The sequence below is a fragment of the Acanthochromis polyacanthus genome, chromosome 24 (assembly GCF_021347895.1).
Source record: "Acanthochromis polyacanthus isolate Apoly-LR-REF ecotype Palm Island chromosome 24, KAUST_Apoly_ChrSc, whole genome shotgun sequence".
In the NCBI taxonomy this organism is placed as follows: domain Eukaryota; kingdom Metazoa; phylum Chordata; class Actinopteri; family Pomacentridae; genus Acanthochromis; species Acanthochromis polyacanthus.
Window position 1 is genome coordinate 3,979,797 of NC_067136.1, and position 18,589 is coordinate 3,998,385.

General features: G+C 42.2%; 1 protein-coding gene across 1 annotated transcript; it reads left to right on the forward strand.

The window, feature by feature from the left end:
• The first annotated feature begins 9,433 nt into the window (after positions 1-9,433).
• On the forward strand, positions 9,434-16,876 carry LOC127532720 (espin-like). The gene is made up of 5 exons (XM_051944750.1): positions 9,434-9,561; positions 14,204-14,296; positions 14,412-14,594; positions 14,929-15,059; positions 16,606-16,876. The coding sequence occupies exons 2-5, from the start codon at positions 14,221-14,223 to the stop codon at positions 16,657-16,659; spliced, it is 444 nt and encodes a 147-aa protein (XP_051800710.1). The 5' UTR covers positions 9,434-9,561; positions 14,204-14,220; the 3' UTR covers positions 16,660-16,876.
• Positions 16,877-18,589: the final 1,713 nt, after the last annotated feature.

The window sequence follows — 18,589 nt, forward strand, 5'->3', positions numbered from 1 at the left end:
CGTCTCTGTCTGTCTGTCCTCCAGCGCCACCACCAGGTCGTCTGCTGTAAATACAACAGCAGCATTTAAACAACAATCTAAAGTTTATCACAGATGATGATGTGTTTTCCTGTAGAAAGTGTTGGTTCCATTTTATTTCTGTCAGGATGAAGGAGATGAGTGCAGTGGCCTGATGTCGGCAAGACTTTAAGAAATCTGCTGCTGCTCTGACGGTTCTGTAGCGGTTAAATGGAGGGTACAGCTGACCCTGATGATGGTTCAGAATCAGACGGCAGCAGCAGCAGACACGTAGCAGCCCTGCCTATATTTGCTACACCTAAAGGACCACAAGGTGATTATTCAACATAAAATGGGATTAATGCACCATTAAGCAACATCTGAAGCTTGCAGACATCAGTGTGCTCATTGCTCAGCAGTGACCGAGTCCTATACTATTATTACTTTTAAATATCAGCAGATATTTCTCAGATGAGAGCTGTGGGCCCTACGCAGACAGTCTGAAGCTTTCCCCTGCACACAAGGATGGACAGATGGAGAGCCTTTAACAGCTCCTGGTACAAAGACTGCACACGGCCTGAGTGTTCTCAGTGCCAGGACGCTGCACATTGTTCTGTATGCAGGCATTTCTCACTGCTCCTGAGACGACATTTTCCTCAGGTATTGGATTTTCTAACTGGAAAAAAGCCATGTATGAGGATGGAGGGTTCAAGATGCATGCCAAAGCAGAACACCATCTGAACACCATGGTGGCATGGACAGAGACGGGGTAATGAAAGTAATACGTCTTTACTTCAAGACATGGATGAACAACACCAAAAAAGGTGGAAGAAAATAGACAGTATATAAAGACACCCAAAACACTGCACAGCGTGGCCACCGAGAGTCAGAAGGCTCAGGCAACAAAGGGAACTTTATGGCCGTTTTAGAACTGACAGCCACACATGACCCTTCAGTAGAACAAAAAATGGGGCATGGCAATGCTAAATACAGTCACACCACTCAGAATGAGACATTAGAAGTGCTGGCTAAAATGGTTAGGAGGAGGTAAAACAAAGTGAGGCATTCAGCGTACTTGTTGATGAGAAAAAAGACTTAAAACAGGAGCAAATCTCAGTAGTGCTCAGGTACGACTACAAAGCAACAGAACGTGAAAGTTTCCTTCATTTTGAACACGATGATCAGCTTGATGCTGCTGGGCTGACAGAAAAAACTATGAAAAGCCTCCAAAAACATGGACTGGAATACAAAGAACAGCTGGTTGGACACAACAGAGTATCTGCAAGGATTCAGGCTCAGCAAGCTTTCTATGTGCACTGTAATGCACATTGTCTCAGTGTGGTACCTGTGGACACTGAAAGCAGTGCAGGGAGCATCATGCTTTTCTTCTTTGATGCAGCGCCTGCATACATGTCTGTCTGGATCATATGTACACCAGAAGTGGCAGCACAGACAGCGTGTAATGTTTCAGGATCAGCCTCCAGAGCTGCCCAGACTCAGTCATGTTAGCTGGGTTTGCAGGTTCCATGCTTGTTAAAACCTCATGGACGGCTTCCAGCTGCCCTCGGTGACACTGATGATGAAAACAGTGGAGACAGATGTGTAGAAGCACGTGGACTACGTGGGCAGATGGACCTAAACATTGACCTTCTGGTAATTTTTCACAGGATGCTGGGGGACACCAGGTTTCTTTCTGACATGTTGCAGTCATCATGGACTTATCCAGAGCTGTGGACCTCACTGAGGCTACAGGACACATCTGAGCAGCACAGAGATGGAGTGTTATTGGAGAGCTGTGGACACAAGTACCACACATTGCTCAGAAACATTAACACAGAGAGCGTTTCCAAAAGGCAGAGATCAGCTCTGCTCTTCATGAATCTGTTGTTACATCCACAGCTGGTCAGAGAAACCATGATGAAGATAAAGACTCTTACTGTAAGACTGTTTTTATCCAGTGTTAGACACTGAAGGCTGAACTAGAGAGGCAAAACAAACTGTGACATCATGAAGAGGATTCAAGCTCTCAACCCCAGAAGCAGCAGCTGTTTGAAGGAAGCTCTTCTGCTTTGTTTGGGAAGTTTTTACAACACAAACCTGGATGATCTTAAACAGGAGCTACCTCCAAACAAAGAGATCTGGGATAGAAAGAAGGCACCTGGAATGAAGGGTCTCACCAGTTTGCTTCAGTTCAGTTTTCTTGGAACCATCCAGTGAAGTCTTTTTTGAACTCTTCAGACTGTGAGCACAGCTGCTTGTGAACGCAGCTTTTCAGCACTAAAGCTCATAAAAATCACTTTCGTACCACCATGAGCAACGACAGACTGAGAGACGTTGGGGATGCTGAGTGGAGTCCAACAGAGCTGAGGCTTTGGTACAGATAAGTTCATCAGGTTGTTTAGTAGCCCATGGAAACCACAAAATCCAGTTGTTCTGAAGTGGTTTTGCCTCTAAAAAAAAGAACTTTGAAATTGCACTAGACTGATAACTTTGCACAGGAATAAAATGCTTCAGGACCAGAGCTGAGCACTGGATAGTAAATATAGCTCACTGTGGAAGATTACTGAGAGCAGCTTTTAGTGATTTCTATGCAGAACACTGTGATGTTTGCTGAGCTGTGAACTATTAAATGACTTAAAAATATGGAGTATTTTTACTGTTTATTATTGTTCTCAGGTTTACTGTTAAATGTACAGAGTGCTGCTTAATGTATTTTATTGTATTTAAAATTCCTGCACAGAACATTTCAGATTATTTTACCACAGATCAAGGGTACAGATTGTTGTTGTTCACTGTGTATTGGGTAGAACTCATTTTGATTCAGACTGATTAGCACACAGAACCCTGTGATGTTTCTGGTTTACAGCTGAGAACTAGCTGCTAAAAGTACAGAATATTATTTCTTATTTTAGGTGTGATAATTGTCAGTAAACATTCTAAGAAGTGGAAACTAACAGGGTTGTATATAGAGCTGTTCTTGCACAATATTTGTCTCTTAACTGCCCTCAGGATTCTGTGGTTGAGCTAACAGTTTTACATAACAGGCAGATGCTGCAGCTGATGATGCTGGAATTCACAGAAACAAGGAAACAAGTCCATCAGAATTTAATGTGAACAGTCCAAAATGAAAAGGTCATATACAGCTTTCCTACTGGGTTAAAGAGACAAAAAACATGAAAAATACTTTCTGTGAAAGCGAGAGGTCGGTAGCAACTTTCATTTTTTTCTCTCTTTTTTTTAATTTTCTTTTTATTGAACATTGAACATATATTCCACATACAACTGGTACATATGACAAAGGTTTTTTCTTAAAAAATAAATAAATGAATTAAAAACAAACAAGAACAGACAATAAATACATAAATAAATTCCTCTCCTCTGTCCTCCAAATGTCATATCCTTGAATTAATCCTGACATTCAAAGAGTTAAAATGAAAAATACAAAAATAAACAAAAAACTAAAGAAGGGTTAAATTGTCCTAATTATTTTATATTAAATTAACTTACAGAATGACAACACCTTCCCAAGTACATTGACCAGTTAAACAGAGTTTTACTGTGTTCCCTGTGCAGTGAATATAGCAGACTATAATAAAAGGAACAAACACTAGGGTCTTTTGTTTTTCCCCACAATGTTCACCTCAGATAAAATCAGATCTTATTGGTTTTATGTACTCTATCCAGTTTTCCCAGATTCTTTTAAATCTATCCTCCTCCAGTCTCATAGAGAAACTTAACTTTTCCATCACATATATATTGTGTTTTACCTCACCCTTAGGTACCTCCCTCTTCATCCATTTTCTGGTCATTGCTTTTTACCTGCAATCAGCATTATTCTATAAATATGTCTGTCACCCCATCTGGTGAGATTTATCTCCAGGTTCCCCAGTATAGCACCTCAAATGTATATAGAAGGTCTACCTTCAGTATTTTATCCATACAATTCTTAAGTTTGTGCCGCTGGAGGAACAGCCCCAGAACACGTGGAAATGGTCTGTTTTATCTGCACCACATGATCTCCAACATTTTGTATCATGAAGCTTCTGTGCTGGTGTTCTAAAGAGTCTTATGATGTTCTTCCACCCATGTTCTCTCCATGATAAGGAGCGAGTTGTTCTCCATTGTTCATTTATCTCTTCCCATTCATCCACTGATAGGACAGTATTTGCTTCTCTCTCACCTCTTTTTTATAAATTCTGTGTCGTTACCCTTTAGGTCTTCCACTCCTTTATGAAAATGAAATGAGCTTATTTTCCAGTTTTGATTCATGCTGAAATGAACATCTTAATGAGTTCTAACCCCTCCCCCCATGGTTCCCCTTATTGTTTGTTCTAGATAATGCCTTAGTTGCAGGTACCTGTATTGATCCAGATTCGTTAGACTACATTGGTCTTTTATCTCTCTAAAGCTTTTAATCTCATTCTTTCTTTAGAGCTCCCAGAGTATTGTAGGACCCCTGATCCAGTTTTTAAAACTCTTATCTGTTCTGTTTGGTATAAATTCTGAATCAAACCCAATCCATCTTAATAATCTACTTTGTACTCTCAGGTGATTTTTCATAACTAATTCAGACCAAATGTTCAATGATACCTCCAACCATGGCTTCATTCCTTCTCTAATATGTTTTCTCAGGTCTTTGTCCCCTATCATAGCCTGAATAGGAACTCCATCTGTTGTGCTGGCCTCAATTTCTTTCCATCTTGCTGAGTAGGAAGGGTTGTATATATGCAATAATATTTTTATTTGTGTGGTTTGATAATAGCTCTTTAAGCAAAGAAGTGTTAAGTCCTCCCTTGTTTTCAGGTAACTGCAGCGTTCTGTACCTCGTCCTTGGTCATTTTATCCCATTCTCTGAGTTCATGTTCCGTTTCCTCCACCGGTAGACTCTGAACCAGGTACAGATCCTTGGCAGTATGTTCATTTTTACCACCTCTATTCTTTGTGTAATGCTCATATAAGGTATCACATTCCATCTGCTAATGTCAGATTTAATTCTGTTGAGCAACGGATCATAGTTGATGGATTTCAAAAGTCCTATATCCTGAGGCAGATGAACTCCCAAATATTTTACTGATTTTAGCTCCCAGTTGATCTTGTACTTGTCCATAATCGCTTGGTTTGGTCTGTAGTTGAAGGCAATAACCTGAGTTTTCTCTAGATTTATTTTATAGCCCGAAAAATGACCGTATTCTGTTAGGGTTGTCATAAATGCTGGAAGGGATGTATTTGGACTCAACAAATCGTCTGGTAATAACGCTATTTTTTTGTACCCCTCCCCCCATGTCTGCACCCGTTATATTTTCATTTTGTTTAATCCAAGCACTCAGGGGTTCCAGAAAGATGGTGAAGAGAAGAGGACTCACTGGACAGCCCTGACGGCAGCCTCGTTCTAAAGTGATAGATTTTTAAAGACTCCCATTGATCCGGATCCTAGCTGTCGGTTTATTATACAAGTATGACCTTAATAAATGTCTCATGGAAATGAAACCGCCCCATCACTGTGTGTAGGAAACCCCACCCAACAGAGTGGATGCTTTTTCAGCATCTATTCCCACCACTGCAGTCTGTCTGATTCTTGACTACATGTTGCATTAGGTGTGGGGTGTGCCTGATATTGTTTTACGTCTGTCTTTGTTTTATAAATCCAGTCTGATCTAAATGAATTATTTCTGGCAGAATTATTTCTAAACGTCTTGCTAAAATAGCTGTAAACAGTCTATAGTCTTAATAAAGGACACTAATGGGTCTATAGCGCATTCCTGCTCATCCTTCCCCTCCTTCAGAATTACAGAGATAATAGCTTCTCTCTATAAGTGGGGAATTCCCCCCCCTTCAACACCCAGGTAAATGTCTTCCACAGAAGTGTGATTAATGATACCTTTAGTGATCTGTTCCATTCAGCGGTGTACCCGTCAGCACACAGGGACTTGTTGGCCTTAAGATTTGACATGGCTTTATTTATTTCCTCATCTGAATCTCATTCTGATCTTCTGTTCCTCTTGGTAAGTTTAGTTTGTCTAAAAATGCTTCCATCTGGGTTTTATTACTGGCCTTAGGTTGATCATATAGATTTTTAGAATAAGCCTCAAAGCACTTTTTGCTCTGTTTTGTCCACTGTTTTTCCTGTATGTGGGTCCTTTATTTTGTAAATATTGTTTTTTTCCTGCTGTTTTTTCAGTTTATATGACAATAATTTAGTTGATTTGCCCCCATTTCTTAATATCTTTGTTTTGTGAGCAATAGATTTTTTTTAATCTCCTGTGCATAAATCTCATTTATCTCTGCTCTCTTTTAATTTCCTGATGTATGTGCCCTTTCAGTTTGTCCTTATGCTCACTTTCTAGATTTTTTAGGTCTGATTTAAGTGTGTCAAGTTGTAACTGTCTTACCTTTTTAAAATATGCTGTTTTGCTGTTATCTTCCCTCTCATCACAGCCTTACACTCATCCCACAGCACAGACAGAGACACCTCACCATTATCGTTATCCTCTATCTGAAGTTCCTTCACTGTTTCTTCCTTTGTGCGTCCTTTTAAGATATTTGAATTTAATCTGCAGACTGTCACTTTCTTCTCACTCAGCCGTAGTGTTAAATAGAGAGGGCTGTGGTCTGATCCATTACTCCTATATCACATTTTTCTACCCTATGCATATCTTTATTACTCATCAAGAAATAATCCATCCTTCAGTATATGTTGTGTGGTGATGAGGAATAAGTGTAATCCTTACTTGTGGGGTTCAGATTTCTCCATACATTTACGATTCCCAAATCAGACATCAGACCCTTCATTTTTTTACTTATTGCACTTTTCTGTATTCCACCTCCTGAGGAGTCCAGCTGTGAGTTCAGTCTTTGGTTCAGATCTAAACTCCCTCTGCCTCTGAGGTCATCAGAGCAAACATCTGGATATAAAACCTCCAATCAGAGCCTGGTGGTGCATAAATATTAAGGAAAGTTACCACCTCTCCCTCTGGTTTCCCCTTAACCATGATAAATCTTCCCTCTTTGTCCGCCGTCACTGATATTTTTTCAAATGAAATCCTCCCCAACATTAAAATAGCCACCCCTCTGTGGTGTCCTGATTTGTAGGAGGCTGAGAACATTTGGTTGTACCCATTCCTCTTAAGCTTTGCATGTTCATTTTCTGTTAGGTGGGTCTCCTGTAACATTATCACCCCTTACTTATTGTCTTACTCCTTTTGGTTGGGTTGAGTACACCATTTATGAGGCGACTTTAATGCAGTTTTTGGGTGATGTCATTTTCTCTGTTCTTCCTGTCTTGTGTCTTCTCCTCTCCTCTCTTTCACATTTAACCCTTTTGCTACAGAAACAGTGAACATTAAACAATGTAAAACAGAAGTTTACCACAGAACAAAATCCTAAATGAACTTCCTTAAGTGAGGTCTGATTATTGACCTTCTCTGAGCTCTGATGTTCAGTCCGCTGTGAGGGATGTCCTCTGCTCCCTCACTGATAGAGTCAGCATTGTTCATCAGTCCACAGCAGCTTTAAGTGCTGCCCTGACTAGCATAGCTTATGAGGGAAAGCTTTTCAAACACAACCCAAATATATCACTACAATCCCGACAAAAAAAGGTCCCTTGTTTCTCACCTCAGTTATCCTGATAGATTTGGGACATTTCCTGGAAACAGTCTAATCTTCACCTTAGAATGTTGTGTTTCCTCAGTCATCCTGGTCTCTCCTGAAGGCTTGCAGTTTCTGTTTATACCTCTGTTGTATCCCGTTATCATTCTTCGCACGGCTCGTTGTTCACATCAGCCGCTTGATGTGCTCTGTCCAGTTCTCTGCTGGTTTCACGACCTCCACCTGGAGCCCTCGGGCCACCATATCCTTTGTCGCCTCCTCCTGTGTTGTAGAGGCGCGTCTCTCCCTCATAAAAGAACTGGAGTTTCACTGGATACGGCGTCAGAAAGCGTATATTCTTATCTCGAAGTACCTTCTTCGCCTCCGTGTATTCTTTGCGTTTTCTCAAAATCTCCGGCCCATAATCGTGGTCTAGAAACACCTTTCTCCCCTCGTACATGAAGCCCTTTTTCTGCCACGCTATCTTGATAAGTTCTTCTTTACTCCTAAAACTTTGTAGCTTCATTACGATGGATCTAGGTGGGGATTCTTTGGGAGGCTGCGAGACCAGCGCCCGGTGGGCTCTTTCAATCTTCAACTCAAATGATGGGGGTAAATCCAACTTCTCTCTAAGGAGGCCCTCGACAAAAGAGGTCATCGATTGAGCGTTTCCCTCCTTCCTTCACCCCGTGGATCCAGACATTCTCCCTCCTCACACGGCCCTCCAGGTCCGTCATTCTGGTCTCGACCTGCTTCTTTAGCGCCATGAGCTTCAAGGTAGCTTCTTCTAGATTCTGTGTACGCTGGTCTGTTTCCACGATCCTCTTTTCGGCATCATCTATCCTGTTGTTTGTCTTTTTGATATTGTCTTTGATTTCTGTAAGGTTTTCAGAGTTCTCGTGGCGGAACTCTCATATCTCTTCTAAGATTGTTTCCAAGTCTGCCATGCTTTTAGCCGGTTGTCGTGTTTCTTCTCCCTCTTGGCTCCGTTGCGTTGCTAGCTTGGCTTTCACTCTGTCACCTGTTGACTCTGTTAGCTCTTCCGCTATTTCAGCTATCTCCCCTATTAGCTTAGCTGGCTCGTTATCTTGCTCGAGGTCCAACGCCGTGTTTTTAATCGACTTTCGATTTTTCCCTCTGGTCTTAATCATCGCCCTTACTACCACACTCACAATTATTCTCACTTTCTCAGACTAATAGGTTTATAGGGCCTTTTTAATCATAGTGTGGGGGAGCTACCTTTTCATGCTGCTGCCATATTGGAATCAGGCCGGAACTTCCTCATTTTTTTCTTATAACTTTTCAGTGCCCCCCCCCCCAACATTAATCTGGATCCGCCCCTGGATGAGTGGAGGTGGAACCAGGCTGACAACTTTCAGGTCTGTTTGTAGAGTTTTTATTTCAGTTTGCACTGAGTATGAGCTACTTTGAGCAAATCTTTAGTTCATTTTTCAAATGAATTCTGAAGTCATTTTGCAAAAATGTTGTGTGTTTGAAACAAAAGTCATTTTCTGAATAAATATTGAGCTGTTCTGAACAGACTGCAGTCACTTTAGACACTTTGGGACTAAGTTGGGGCAAATTTTGAATCATTTGATCAGTTTCTGAGCCATTTTCAGCTGTTTTGCAGTAATTCTGTGTGGTTGGACAGTTTCAGGCCAGCTTCAACAGGTTTCATGTGTTTGAATACAGATTTACAGTTACTGAACAGATCGTGGTCATTTTGGAAAAAGTTTTAAGATATCATGTACCAGCATAACTTATTTATAACTCTGTGTGTGTGTGTGTGTGTGTGTGTGTCGGGTTAAAAGTCCAGCTGACTCTCTCTCCTTTTCCCTCCCTGGTATCCATGGCAACAGTGCCATAAAACATGTCAATAATTAATGTGGACTTTTGAGTCGTTTTGACACTCAGCGGTGCAGATTTTGTCTCGACTGGAGGAAACGTTGCCTTGACCGACGGAGCAGCTTCACACCGTCGGTAAGTAGAACTGGGAACACTGGGAGGACTGGTGGAGTCACTGGGAGGACTGGTGGAGTCACTGAAGGACTGGTGGAGTCACTGGAGGACTGGTGGAGTCACTGGAGTCACTGGAGGACCGGTGGAGTCACTGGAGGATTGATGAAGTCACTGGAGGACTGGTAGAGTCACTGGAGGACCGGTAGAGTCACTGGGAGGACCGGTAGAGTCACTGGGAGGACCGGTGGAGTCACTGGAGGACTGGTAGAGTCACTGGAGGACTGGTGGAGTCACTGGGAGGACCGGTAGAGTCACTGGAGGACTGGTAGAGTCACTGGGAGGACCGGTAGAGTCACTGGGAGGACCGGTGGAGTCACTGGAGGACTGGTAGAGTCACTGGAGGACTGGTGGAGTCTCTGGAGGACTGGTGGAGTCACTGGGAGGATTGATGAAGTCACTGGAGGACTGGTGGAGTCACTGGAGTCACTGGAGGACCGGTGGAGTCACTGGAGGATTGATGAAGTCACTGGGAGGACTGGTAGAGTCACTGGGAGGACTGGTGGAGTCACTGGAGGACTGGTAGAGTCACTGGAGGATTGATGAAGTCACTGGGAGGACCGGTAGAGTCACTGGAGGACTGGTAGAGTCACTGGGAGGACCGGTAGAGTCACTGGGAGGACCGGTAGAGTCACTGGAGGACTGGTAGAGTCACTGGGAGGACCGGTAGAGTCACTGGGAGGACCGGTGGAGTCACTGGAGGACTGGTAGAGTCACTGGAGGACTGGTGGAGTCTCTGGAGGACCGGTAGAGTCACTGGGAGGATTGATGAAGTCACTGGAGGACTGGTGGAGTCACTGGAGTCACTGGAGGACCGGTGGAGTCACTGGAGGATTGATGAAGTCACTGGGAGGACTGGTAGAGTCACTGGGAGGACTGGTGGAGTCACTGGGAGGACCGGTAGAGTCACTGGGAGGACCGGTAGAGTCACTGGAGGACTGGTAGAGTCACTGGGAGGACCGGTAGAGTCACTGGGAGGACCGGTGGAGTCACTGGAGGACTGGTAGAGTCACTGGAGGACTGGTGGAGTCTCTGGAGGACTGGTGGAGTCACTGGGAGGATTGATGAAGTCACTGGAGGACTGGTGGAGTCACTGGAGTCACTGGAGGACCGGTGGAGTCACTGGAGGATTGATGAAGTCACTGGGAGGACTGGTAGAGTCACTGGGAGGACTGGTGGAGTCACTGGAGGACTGGTAGAGTCACTGGAGGATTGATGAAGTCACTGGGAGGACCGGTAGAGTCACTGGAGGACTGGTAGAGTCACTGGGAGGACCGGTAGAGTCACTGGGAGGACCGGTAGAGTCACTGGAGGACTGGTAGAGTCACTGGGAGGACCGGTAGAGTCACTGGGAGGACCGGTGGAGTCACTGGAGGACTGGTAGAGTCACTGGAGGACTGGTGGAGTCTCTGGAGGACTGGTGGAGTCACTGGGAGGATTGATGAAGTCACTGGAGGACTGGTGGAGTCACTGGAGTCACTGGAGGACCGGTGGAGTCACTGGAGGATTGATGAAGTCACTGGGAGGACTGGTAGAGTCACTGGGAGGACTGGTGGAGTCACTGGGAGGACCGGTAGAGTCACTGGGAGGACCGGTAGAGTCACTGGAGGACTGGTAGAGTCACTGGGAGGACCGGTAGAGTCACTGGGAGGACCGGTGGAGTCACTGGAGGACTGGTAGAGTCACTGGAGGACTGGTGGAGTCTCTGGAGGACTGGTGGAGTCACTGGGAGGATTGATGAAGTCACTGGAGGACTGGTGGAGTCACTGGAGTCACTGGAGGACCGGTGGAGTCACTGGAGGATTGATGAAGTCACTGGGAGGACTGGTAGAGTCACTGGGAGGACTGGTGGAGTCACTGGAGGACTGGTAGAGTCACTGGAGGATTGATGAAGTCACTGGAGGACTGGTAGAGTCACTGGGAGGACTGGTGGAGTCACTGGAGGACTGGTAGAATCACTGGAGGATTGATGAAGTCACTGGAGGACTGGTGGAGTCACTGGAATCACTGGGAGAACTGGTGGAGTCACTGGAGTCTGGTGAGACCTGGACCAGTCCTTCCTCGACCAGTCTCTCCTGGACCAGTCTCTCTTGGACCAGTCCCCCCCTGGACCAGTCTCTCTTTTACCGGTCCATCCTGGACCAGTCTCTCCTGGACCTGTCTCTCTTGGACCAGTCTCTCCTGGACCGGTCTCTATTGGACCAGTCTCTCCTGGACCAGTCTCTCTTTTACCGGTCCATCCTGGACCAGTCTCTATTGGACCGGTCTCTCCTGGACCAGTCTCTCTTGGACCAGTCTCTCTTGGACCAGTCTCTCCTGGACCAGTCCCCCCTGGACCAGTCCCCCCTGGACCAGTCTCTCCTGGACCGGTCTCTCTTGGACCAGTCTCTCTTGGACCAGTCTCTCCTGGACCAGTCCCCCCTGGACCAGTCTCTCTTTTACCGGTCCATCCTGGACCAGTCTCTCTTGGACCAGTCTCTCTTGGACCAGTCTCTCCTGGACCAGTCCCCCCTGGACCAGTCCCCCCTGGACCAGTCTCTCCTGGACCAGTCTCTCCTGGACCAGTTCCCCCTGTTCCAGTCCCTCCTCTGTGGATCTGTTTGTCCTCCTCGTTGTGAGTCTGTAGCAGTCTGTCTGTCTGGATGAGTCTCTGCTGACCTGAGAACAGTTTAAACTTTACAGCTCTGAATCTGAAACCACTCTTAGAGATGATGAAGGGTAAATCATTGATACAACGTCTGAGGTAAACAGGCTAGAGTGGTTCTGGACGGGTTCTAGACAAACTCAAGTCATTGAGGACACAGTCCAAGAACTTCTGCACCAGTTTTAGTAATTGAACCAAGATTTGTTCGTAGTAGAGAAGTTTTAGGTTATTGGTTTGCTGTTTGGTGTCATTTAGGACACATCTGAGATCTTTTATGGAGGCATTTTCAATCATTTATGGAGTAATTTTAAGACACATTCAGATTGGTTGATGCTACAGGTACGGACCGTACCCGTAGCATCTGTACTAGAGGTACGGACCCGTTAAGGTCACTGAAGAGCTGGCGATGGTTAACTACTATTTGCTGCACATTACAGGCAGTTTATATGAATGACTTTGACGGCGAACATTGTATAATTTAACTAAAAATACACCGTCTCCTCTCACACTTTACGTAGACAATGTAGTTTTTACGCTTTTAGACGCCGTGTCTAAATTGTTTGAAGTCCAGTTCCTATTAAGTAGTTTACCGCGTTCAGTGGTGGAAGCGGCTGACGAACTCCATTGCAAATGTTCCCATTTAATTTCGGACGCTAATTTACAAGATAAAATTAAGGATGTCGAATATGAAACAAACACTCGTGAATGGTGAGGAGCAGCTCTTTAATTCGGCATGAATTAAAAAAACCACAAACTCGATTTACTGTGATATTGTGAGATTTGTTTGTGGTGATGTAAATTAGCCATTCAACAGAGTCCGCTAACATTAAAGTGACTGTGACAGGGTCTGTGTTGACAGACGCAGAAAATACGTCAGGGTTTTGTTTAGGTTGTTAATATGTGATAGTCTGTCGCTACTTTTGAAGGTAAAAAAATACTTATAGTTTGCTGGCTGTTAGTTCCGCCATTCATTTCGCAGATTCACCTCGAATCACGGAAGCGCCTTCATCAGCGTCGCCGGCTCATTAATATTTATGTCCGTCTAATTAATATTTATGATAAGGGAAAGTGCCGTATCCGTAGGCCACAGGCTCCGGGTACGGGTCCGTATCTGTAGACACTACCATTCGGATTCATTTAGGACACGGTTTAGTGAGTTGAGACAAAATTCAGTGGTTTTACATTAGTTTTAAGACGTTGACGACAAACTTCTGACTCATTTTGAACAGGTTTATGTAGTTTGAGCACATTGTGACCCATTTTGGACAGATCTTCAGTCATTTAGGACACGTTTTAAGAACTTTTGCCCTGGTTTTAGTCATGTAAGACAAGACTGAGTCCTTGTAGAGACGTTTTAGGTCATTGTGGACACATTTCAAGTCATTTGAGTCATGAGTTCTGAATGATTTTGGAGAAACATGGAGTTGTTTTCAACTATTTCTGTCATTTAGGACACATTTTAAGAACTTTTCCACCAGTTTTAGTCATTAAAGACAATATTAATTTGTTTTAGAGAAGTTTTAGGCAGTTGGTTTGTTGTTTGGAGTCATTTCGGACACGTTTTAGATCATTTTGGAGAAACATGGAGTCATTTTCAACCATTTATGAAGTCATTTAAGACATGTTTTGATTCATTTAGGACACGTTTTATTAGGCTGAAGCAAATTTTAATCGTTTTAAAGAAATTTTAAGACGTGGATGAATTTGGGAGTCATTTTGAACAGGTTTGTGTGGTTCTGGACGGGTTCTGGAGGAGTTAATGTCATTTCGGACACTTTTTAAGAAGGTTTTTAGTCATTAAAGATGAGATTTAGAAGTTTCAAGCGGTTTGTTGTTTGGAGTTATGAAGGACATGCTTTGGATCATTCTGGATCAGTTTCCTCTTTATGGGTAAATTTGGAGTGGTGGTGATGAATAATAAGGTTTCTGTAGATATAAATATCTCCATGTTTGTGTTTGAAGCTCCTGCAGACGTCATCATGAAGCCTTCGTCTCCTCCTCGTCCTCCTCGTCTGTCTCTGCAGAGTCCAGAGCTGCAGTCTGAGTTCTTCAAAGGTAAAAACATATTTTTTATTTAGATTTAGGAGGTTCTGTGACTGTTTCTCGTAGTTTTCTGTCTCCAGAATGTCTTTTTTAGTCTTTTGGACGGTTCCTCGTCTTTTCTTTGCAGAGTTTCGGAACAAACTTCGTCCTCAGAGAGACGTCTGTGATTCTGGTGGTGCCTCCCCTCTGTCCTCCCCCCCGTCCTCCCCTCTGTCCTCCCCCTTCAGTCCAGCTCTGTCCTCCCCCTTCAGTCCAGCTCCATCTCCTTCGTCCTCCTCTTCATCGTCTCCCAGCTCCACCATCAGTCCAGGTGAAGTTACTCTCATTTCTCATGTCATCAAAAATATTATATTGAGGATGAATATTTTCATTTTGTGTCCGTCTTTGGTGTCTCTATTTGAACAATTTGTGTCTATTGTTGCACATTTTGTTTGTGTTTGTGTTTGTTTTTTGTTCCTTAAATGCTTCAGATTGATGCTCACGCACATTGCTTCAGTTAAATAACTTCCTAGAGACATCATTGTGAATCTTTGAGAGGCTGATGGTCTTTGTACCTCGTAGTTCAGAGCAAAAGAGTGAAAAACAAACTGAAGCTTCACGTTTTAGAGCTTTTAGAACTGACTCACTGTTTTTGTTGTCTTCAGCTCGTCTGTCGCTGTCCAGCCCTGAGCTGCTGTCAGAGCTCAGAGAGTCCAGGACACGCCCCCTCAAACATGTCCCCGCCCACAAGGGAATGACCACCGTCTTCTCTGGACGAGGACGAGGACGAGCACAGGTAAGCAGACCAACACCTTCTCCTGGCTCCTGGTCTTTCTCTGGATCTCCACAGTTATCAGAGGCGTTAGCGTTAGCTCCTAAACCACAAACATCTTCCTCAAGTTCAGATAGTTCAGTAAGAGTTCAGACTGATGATGGATCTCCTGCAGTCTCAAAAACTGAATGCTAGCGTAAAAAACTAAAGTTAGACTAATATTAGCACATGCAAATAAACAGCGTTAGCACAAAAGCTGTGAATGTAAGCATAAAAGGTCTAAATTTAATATTAAAAAACTTGCATGAAATACTAATGTCAGCATGAAAAATAATTTAGCATGAAAAGCTATTCTTAGCAAAAATGCCTAACATTAGCATTAAAGCTAAGGCTACTACAATTAATTTCATATCTTATTTTAGAATATGAATTAATGTTATCATAAAAACTAAGGTTGGCATATAAGCTAATGATATATGAAATTAAAAGAATGTTAGCATATAAACTGTTAGCATATAAAATAAAGTTAGCATATGTACAGATTAACGTTACAACAGGTGGTTAATAAAGTATTGTTGCCCTAAAAACTAATGTTAGTATGTAAACAAATGTAACCATATAAACTAATGTTAGCATGTTAAAAATGCTAGCATATAAGCTAATGTTGACATTTCAAGATATATAACCATATAAACTAATGCTAATATGTAAACAATTGCCAGCATATATGTTAATGTTAGTGTGTAAACAGATGTTAGCATTAAAGCTAATATTAGCATGTAAACAAATGTATACATACAAACTAATGTTAGCATATAAACCAATGTTAGCATAAAAGCGTTTAAACAAATGTTAGTTAATATTAGCATGTAAACAAATGCAACCAAGTATACTAATGTTAGCATGTAAACAATTGTTAGAATACAAGCTAATACTAGCATTTAAAGAAATGTAACCATATAAACTAATGTTAGTGTATAAACAGATGGTAGCATAAAAGCTAATTTTAGCACGTAAGCAAATCTATCCATCTAAACTAATACAAGCATGTAAACAAATGTAAGCATTAAAGCTAATATTAGCATGTAAATAAATGAAATCATATGAATTTATGCTAACATAAAACCAAATGTTAGCATAAAAACTAATATTAGCATGTAAACTAATGTTACCGTGTAAGCAAATGCATATGAACTCATGTTACTTAGGGTATGAAGAAATATTAGCACAAAAGCTTTTTTTTTTTTAGGTTGGCTGATATTAATATGTAAACAAATGCAACTATATAAACAAATGTTAGGATATAAGCTAATATTAGCATGTAAAGAAATGCAACCATATAAATTTATGTTAGTCCGTTAACAAATGTTAGTATAAAAGATAATATTAGCACGTAGACAAATGTTTGCATAAAAGTTAATATAGGCAGGTAAACAAATGTTAGCAAAAAGATTTGTGTTCATCCAGGTAGATTTAAAACTTTTATGAACACCAGGAAACAGATTTTATGTTATTAGCGACACAGTGCCAGCAGTGTTGTGTTTCTAATGAACTTAATTTTCTCCTCCAGAACTCTAACTCCACCCCCAACTCCAAACCAGCCAATCAGAAGACTTCACGTTGAATTCCTGAACAACCAGTACCTCAGTCCAACATGGACTCTAATTCTGCTTGAATGATTGTTTTATCCCAATCTGGAATCACCGACCCTGAACCCTTTTAGAACAAGGCTGAAGACTACAATTCCTGGAGCGTCCACTAGAGGCAGACTCCAGAATCTTCAGAACAACATGTTAAAAAATTCCCAGCAGAAATAAACGTTTTTACAGCCTGGTGTTCAACCGGTCCTGGTCTCTTTGGATAATTTACCCATTCATGTTGGTTTTAGGCTGTTTTAGGGGGACCTGGACCTCCAAGTTCAGGATCCGCCCCTGTAGAACCACCTTTAGGGTCATGTTTATTGAAGTACCACTCCAGGTGTGTGCAGGAAAAGATAAATGGCTGGTTCAGTTTTAGTCGTTATTTATTCTTACTCTTAAACCACACAAAGAACTCCAGATCCACGAGACTTCAGATATGAATCATAAAACTACCGATTAGAAGAACCTAATTAGACTAGTCTGGAATGTCCCAAACATTCACTTCAGAGGAGGAACTTGATGAAATTCAGAGATCGCAAAGATGTTCTCTGTCCTCACGATGTCCAGCAACATCTTCAACTTAAAGTTCTCCAGATGTTCCAACAGAGCAAACCTTCTGTTTCCTGGAGTTCAGTCCAGTATCTGCTGGTCTTTCATGATCAAAACTTTGATCTGACACTACCGCCGTCTCTCCAAAACCTGTCAAAGTTCACAGTTTCAACGTACTTGAGGCAAATTTAGAAGAGTTTGAGGTTAGGGTTAGTTCCAGGGTTAGTAGGTTAATTACATTAATGATAGGTAGGTAGGTAGGTTTAGTTTTAGAGGTAGGGCTGGAGTTTATTACATCCATGATAGTTTCATAGGGACAGGTTTAGGGTCAGGGTTACTGCCCTTCCTGATACTTTGTGTGTTAATATCCAGATTATTTATTCTTATTCGAGTTCAAGTTTTTCTGGTCGACTTTGAATTTCAACCAAACCCATGAATTTGTTTCTGTTGCTGTGATTGGACGTCACCATCCAGGGGCGGAGTTTAGACAGACAAAGGCCAACATGTAGAATTAAGATCAAAGCGACCCGATGACACTGTTTCCTCTTATGACCTCACTTCCTGTTCTGTCCAACTCTTGTTTATGTCATCAGAAGGTTGAACCTCATAGTTTTTAAAGCTGTCCAGGGCTTCCATCATTTGAAATAATAACAAGTGCAGATTTTATTAACATTAGCTGTTAAGTTGTTATGAAAATGTCGTGTTTTTACATGTTTCATGTCATGTAGAGATATTTTTTCATAACTGGTCAAATCACAACCATAAATATGGGTAAATATGTGTTTAGTAGCAGAAATAAATGTTGCAATTTACGTGAAGATGTAATTTCTAATGCAGAATTTTATTCCTAAACTGTCTTACTTGAAAACACTTCATCACACAGAACAAACCAGAATCATCACTGAGGAAAAGCTGTGCTCCTTTTTTTCATGTAAACTGTGAAATAACAAGAACCTCCATGAGACCATGAAAATTTGCAAAGAAATGTATGAAGATGCTGCTTTCCAGAAGTTTTATTGGTCTTCAGAATCATTTTCTGATTACAAACTTGTGCTTTTCTTCCTTCTTGTTGATTCTTGTATAAACCACAGTAATGGATTCCTGCTGGAACTACGATTAAACCTGATGGAAAATCAGAGTTTCTGTCCGACTCTTTTTCTCTGATGACCTGTTGATGCTTTTTCTCATTTCCTGTCGTCTGAACAATATTATAAAGGCAGAAGTCCGCTTTCATGTGGCCAGAGTGTCAGAATAAGAGGTAATATGCAGGTTTTGAGACTTTTGCCATCCAGATTATTGATATTTTTGTATTATTTCTCCAAATTTTTGAGACTTTTGTTCATTAATATCAAGGTTTTTGACATT

Bases quoted from the DNA above. Each gene is read 5' to 3' on its own strand.
- LOC127532720 (XM_051944750.1), top strand. From the start codon at position 14,221: ATGAAGCCTTCGTCTCCTCCTCGTCCTCCTCGTCTGTCTCTGCAGAGT. The intron at 14,297-14,411 runs GTAAAAACATAT...TTTTCTTTGCAG, and splicing joins GCAGTCTGAGTTCTTCAAAG to AGTTTCGGAACAAACTTCGT. The intron at 15,060-16,605 runs GTAAGCAGACCA...TTTCTCCTCCAG, and splicing joins GAGGACGAGGACGAGCACAG to AACTCTAACTCCACCCCCAA.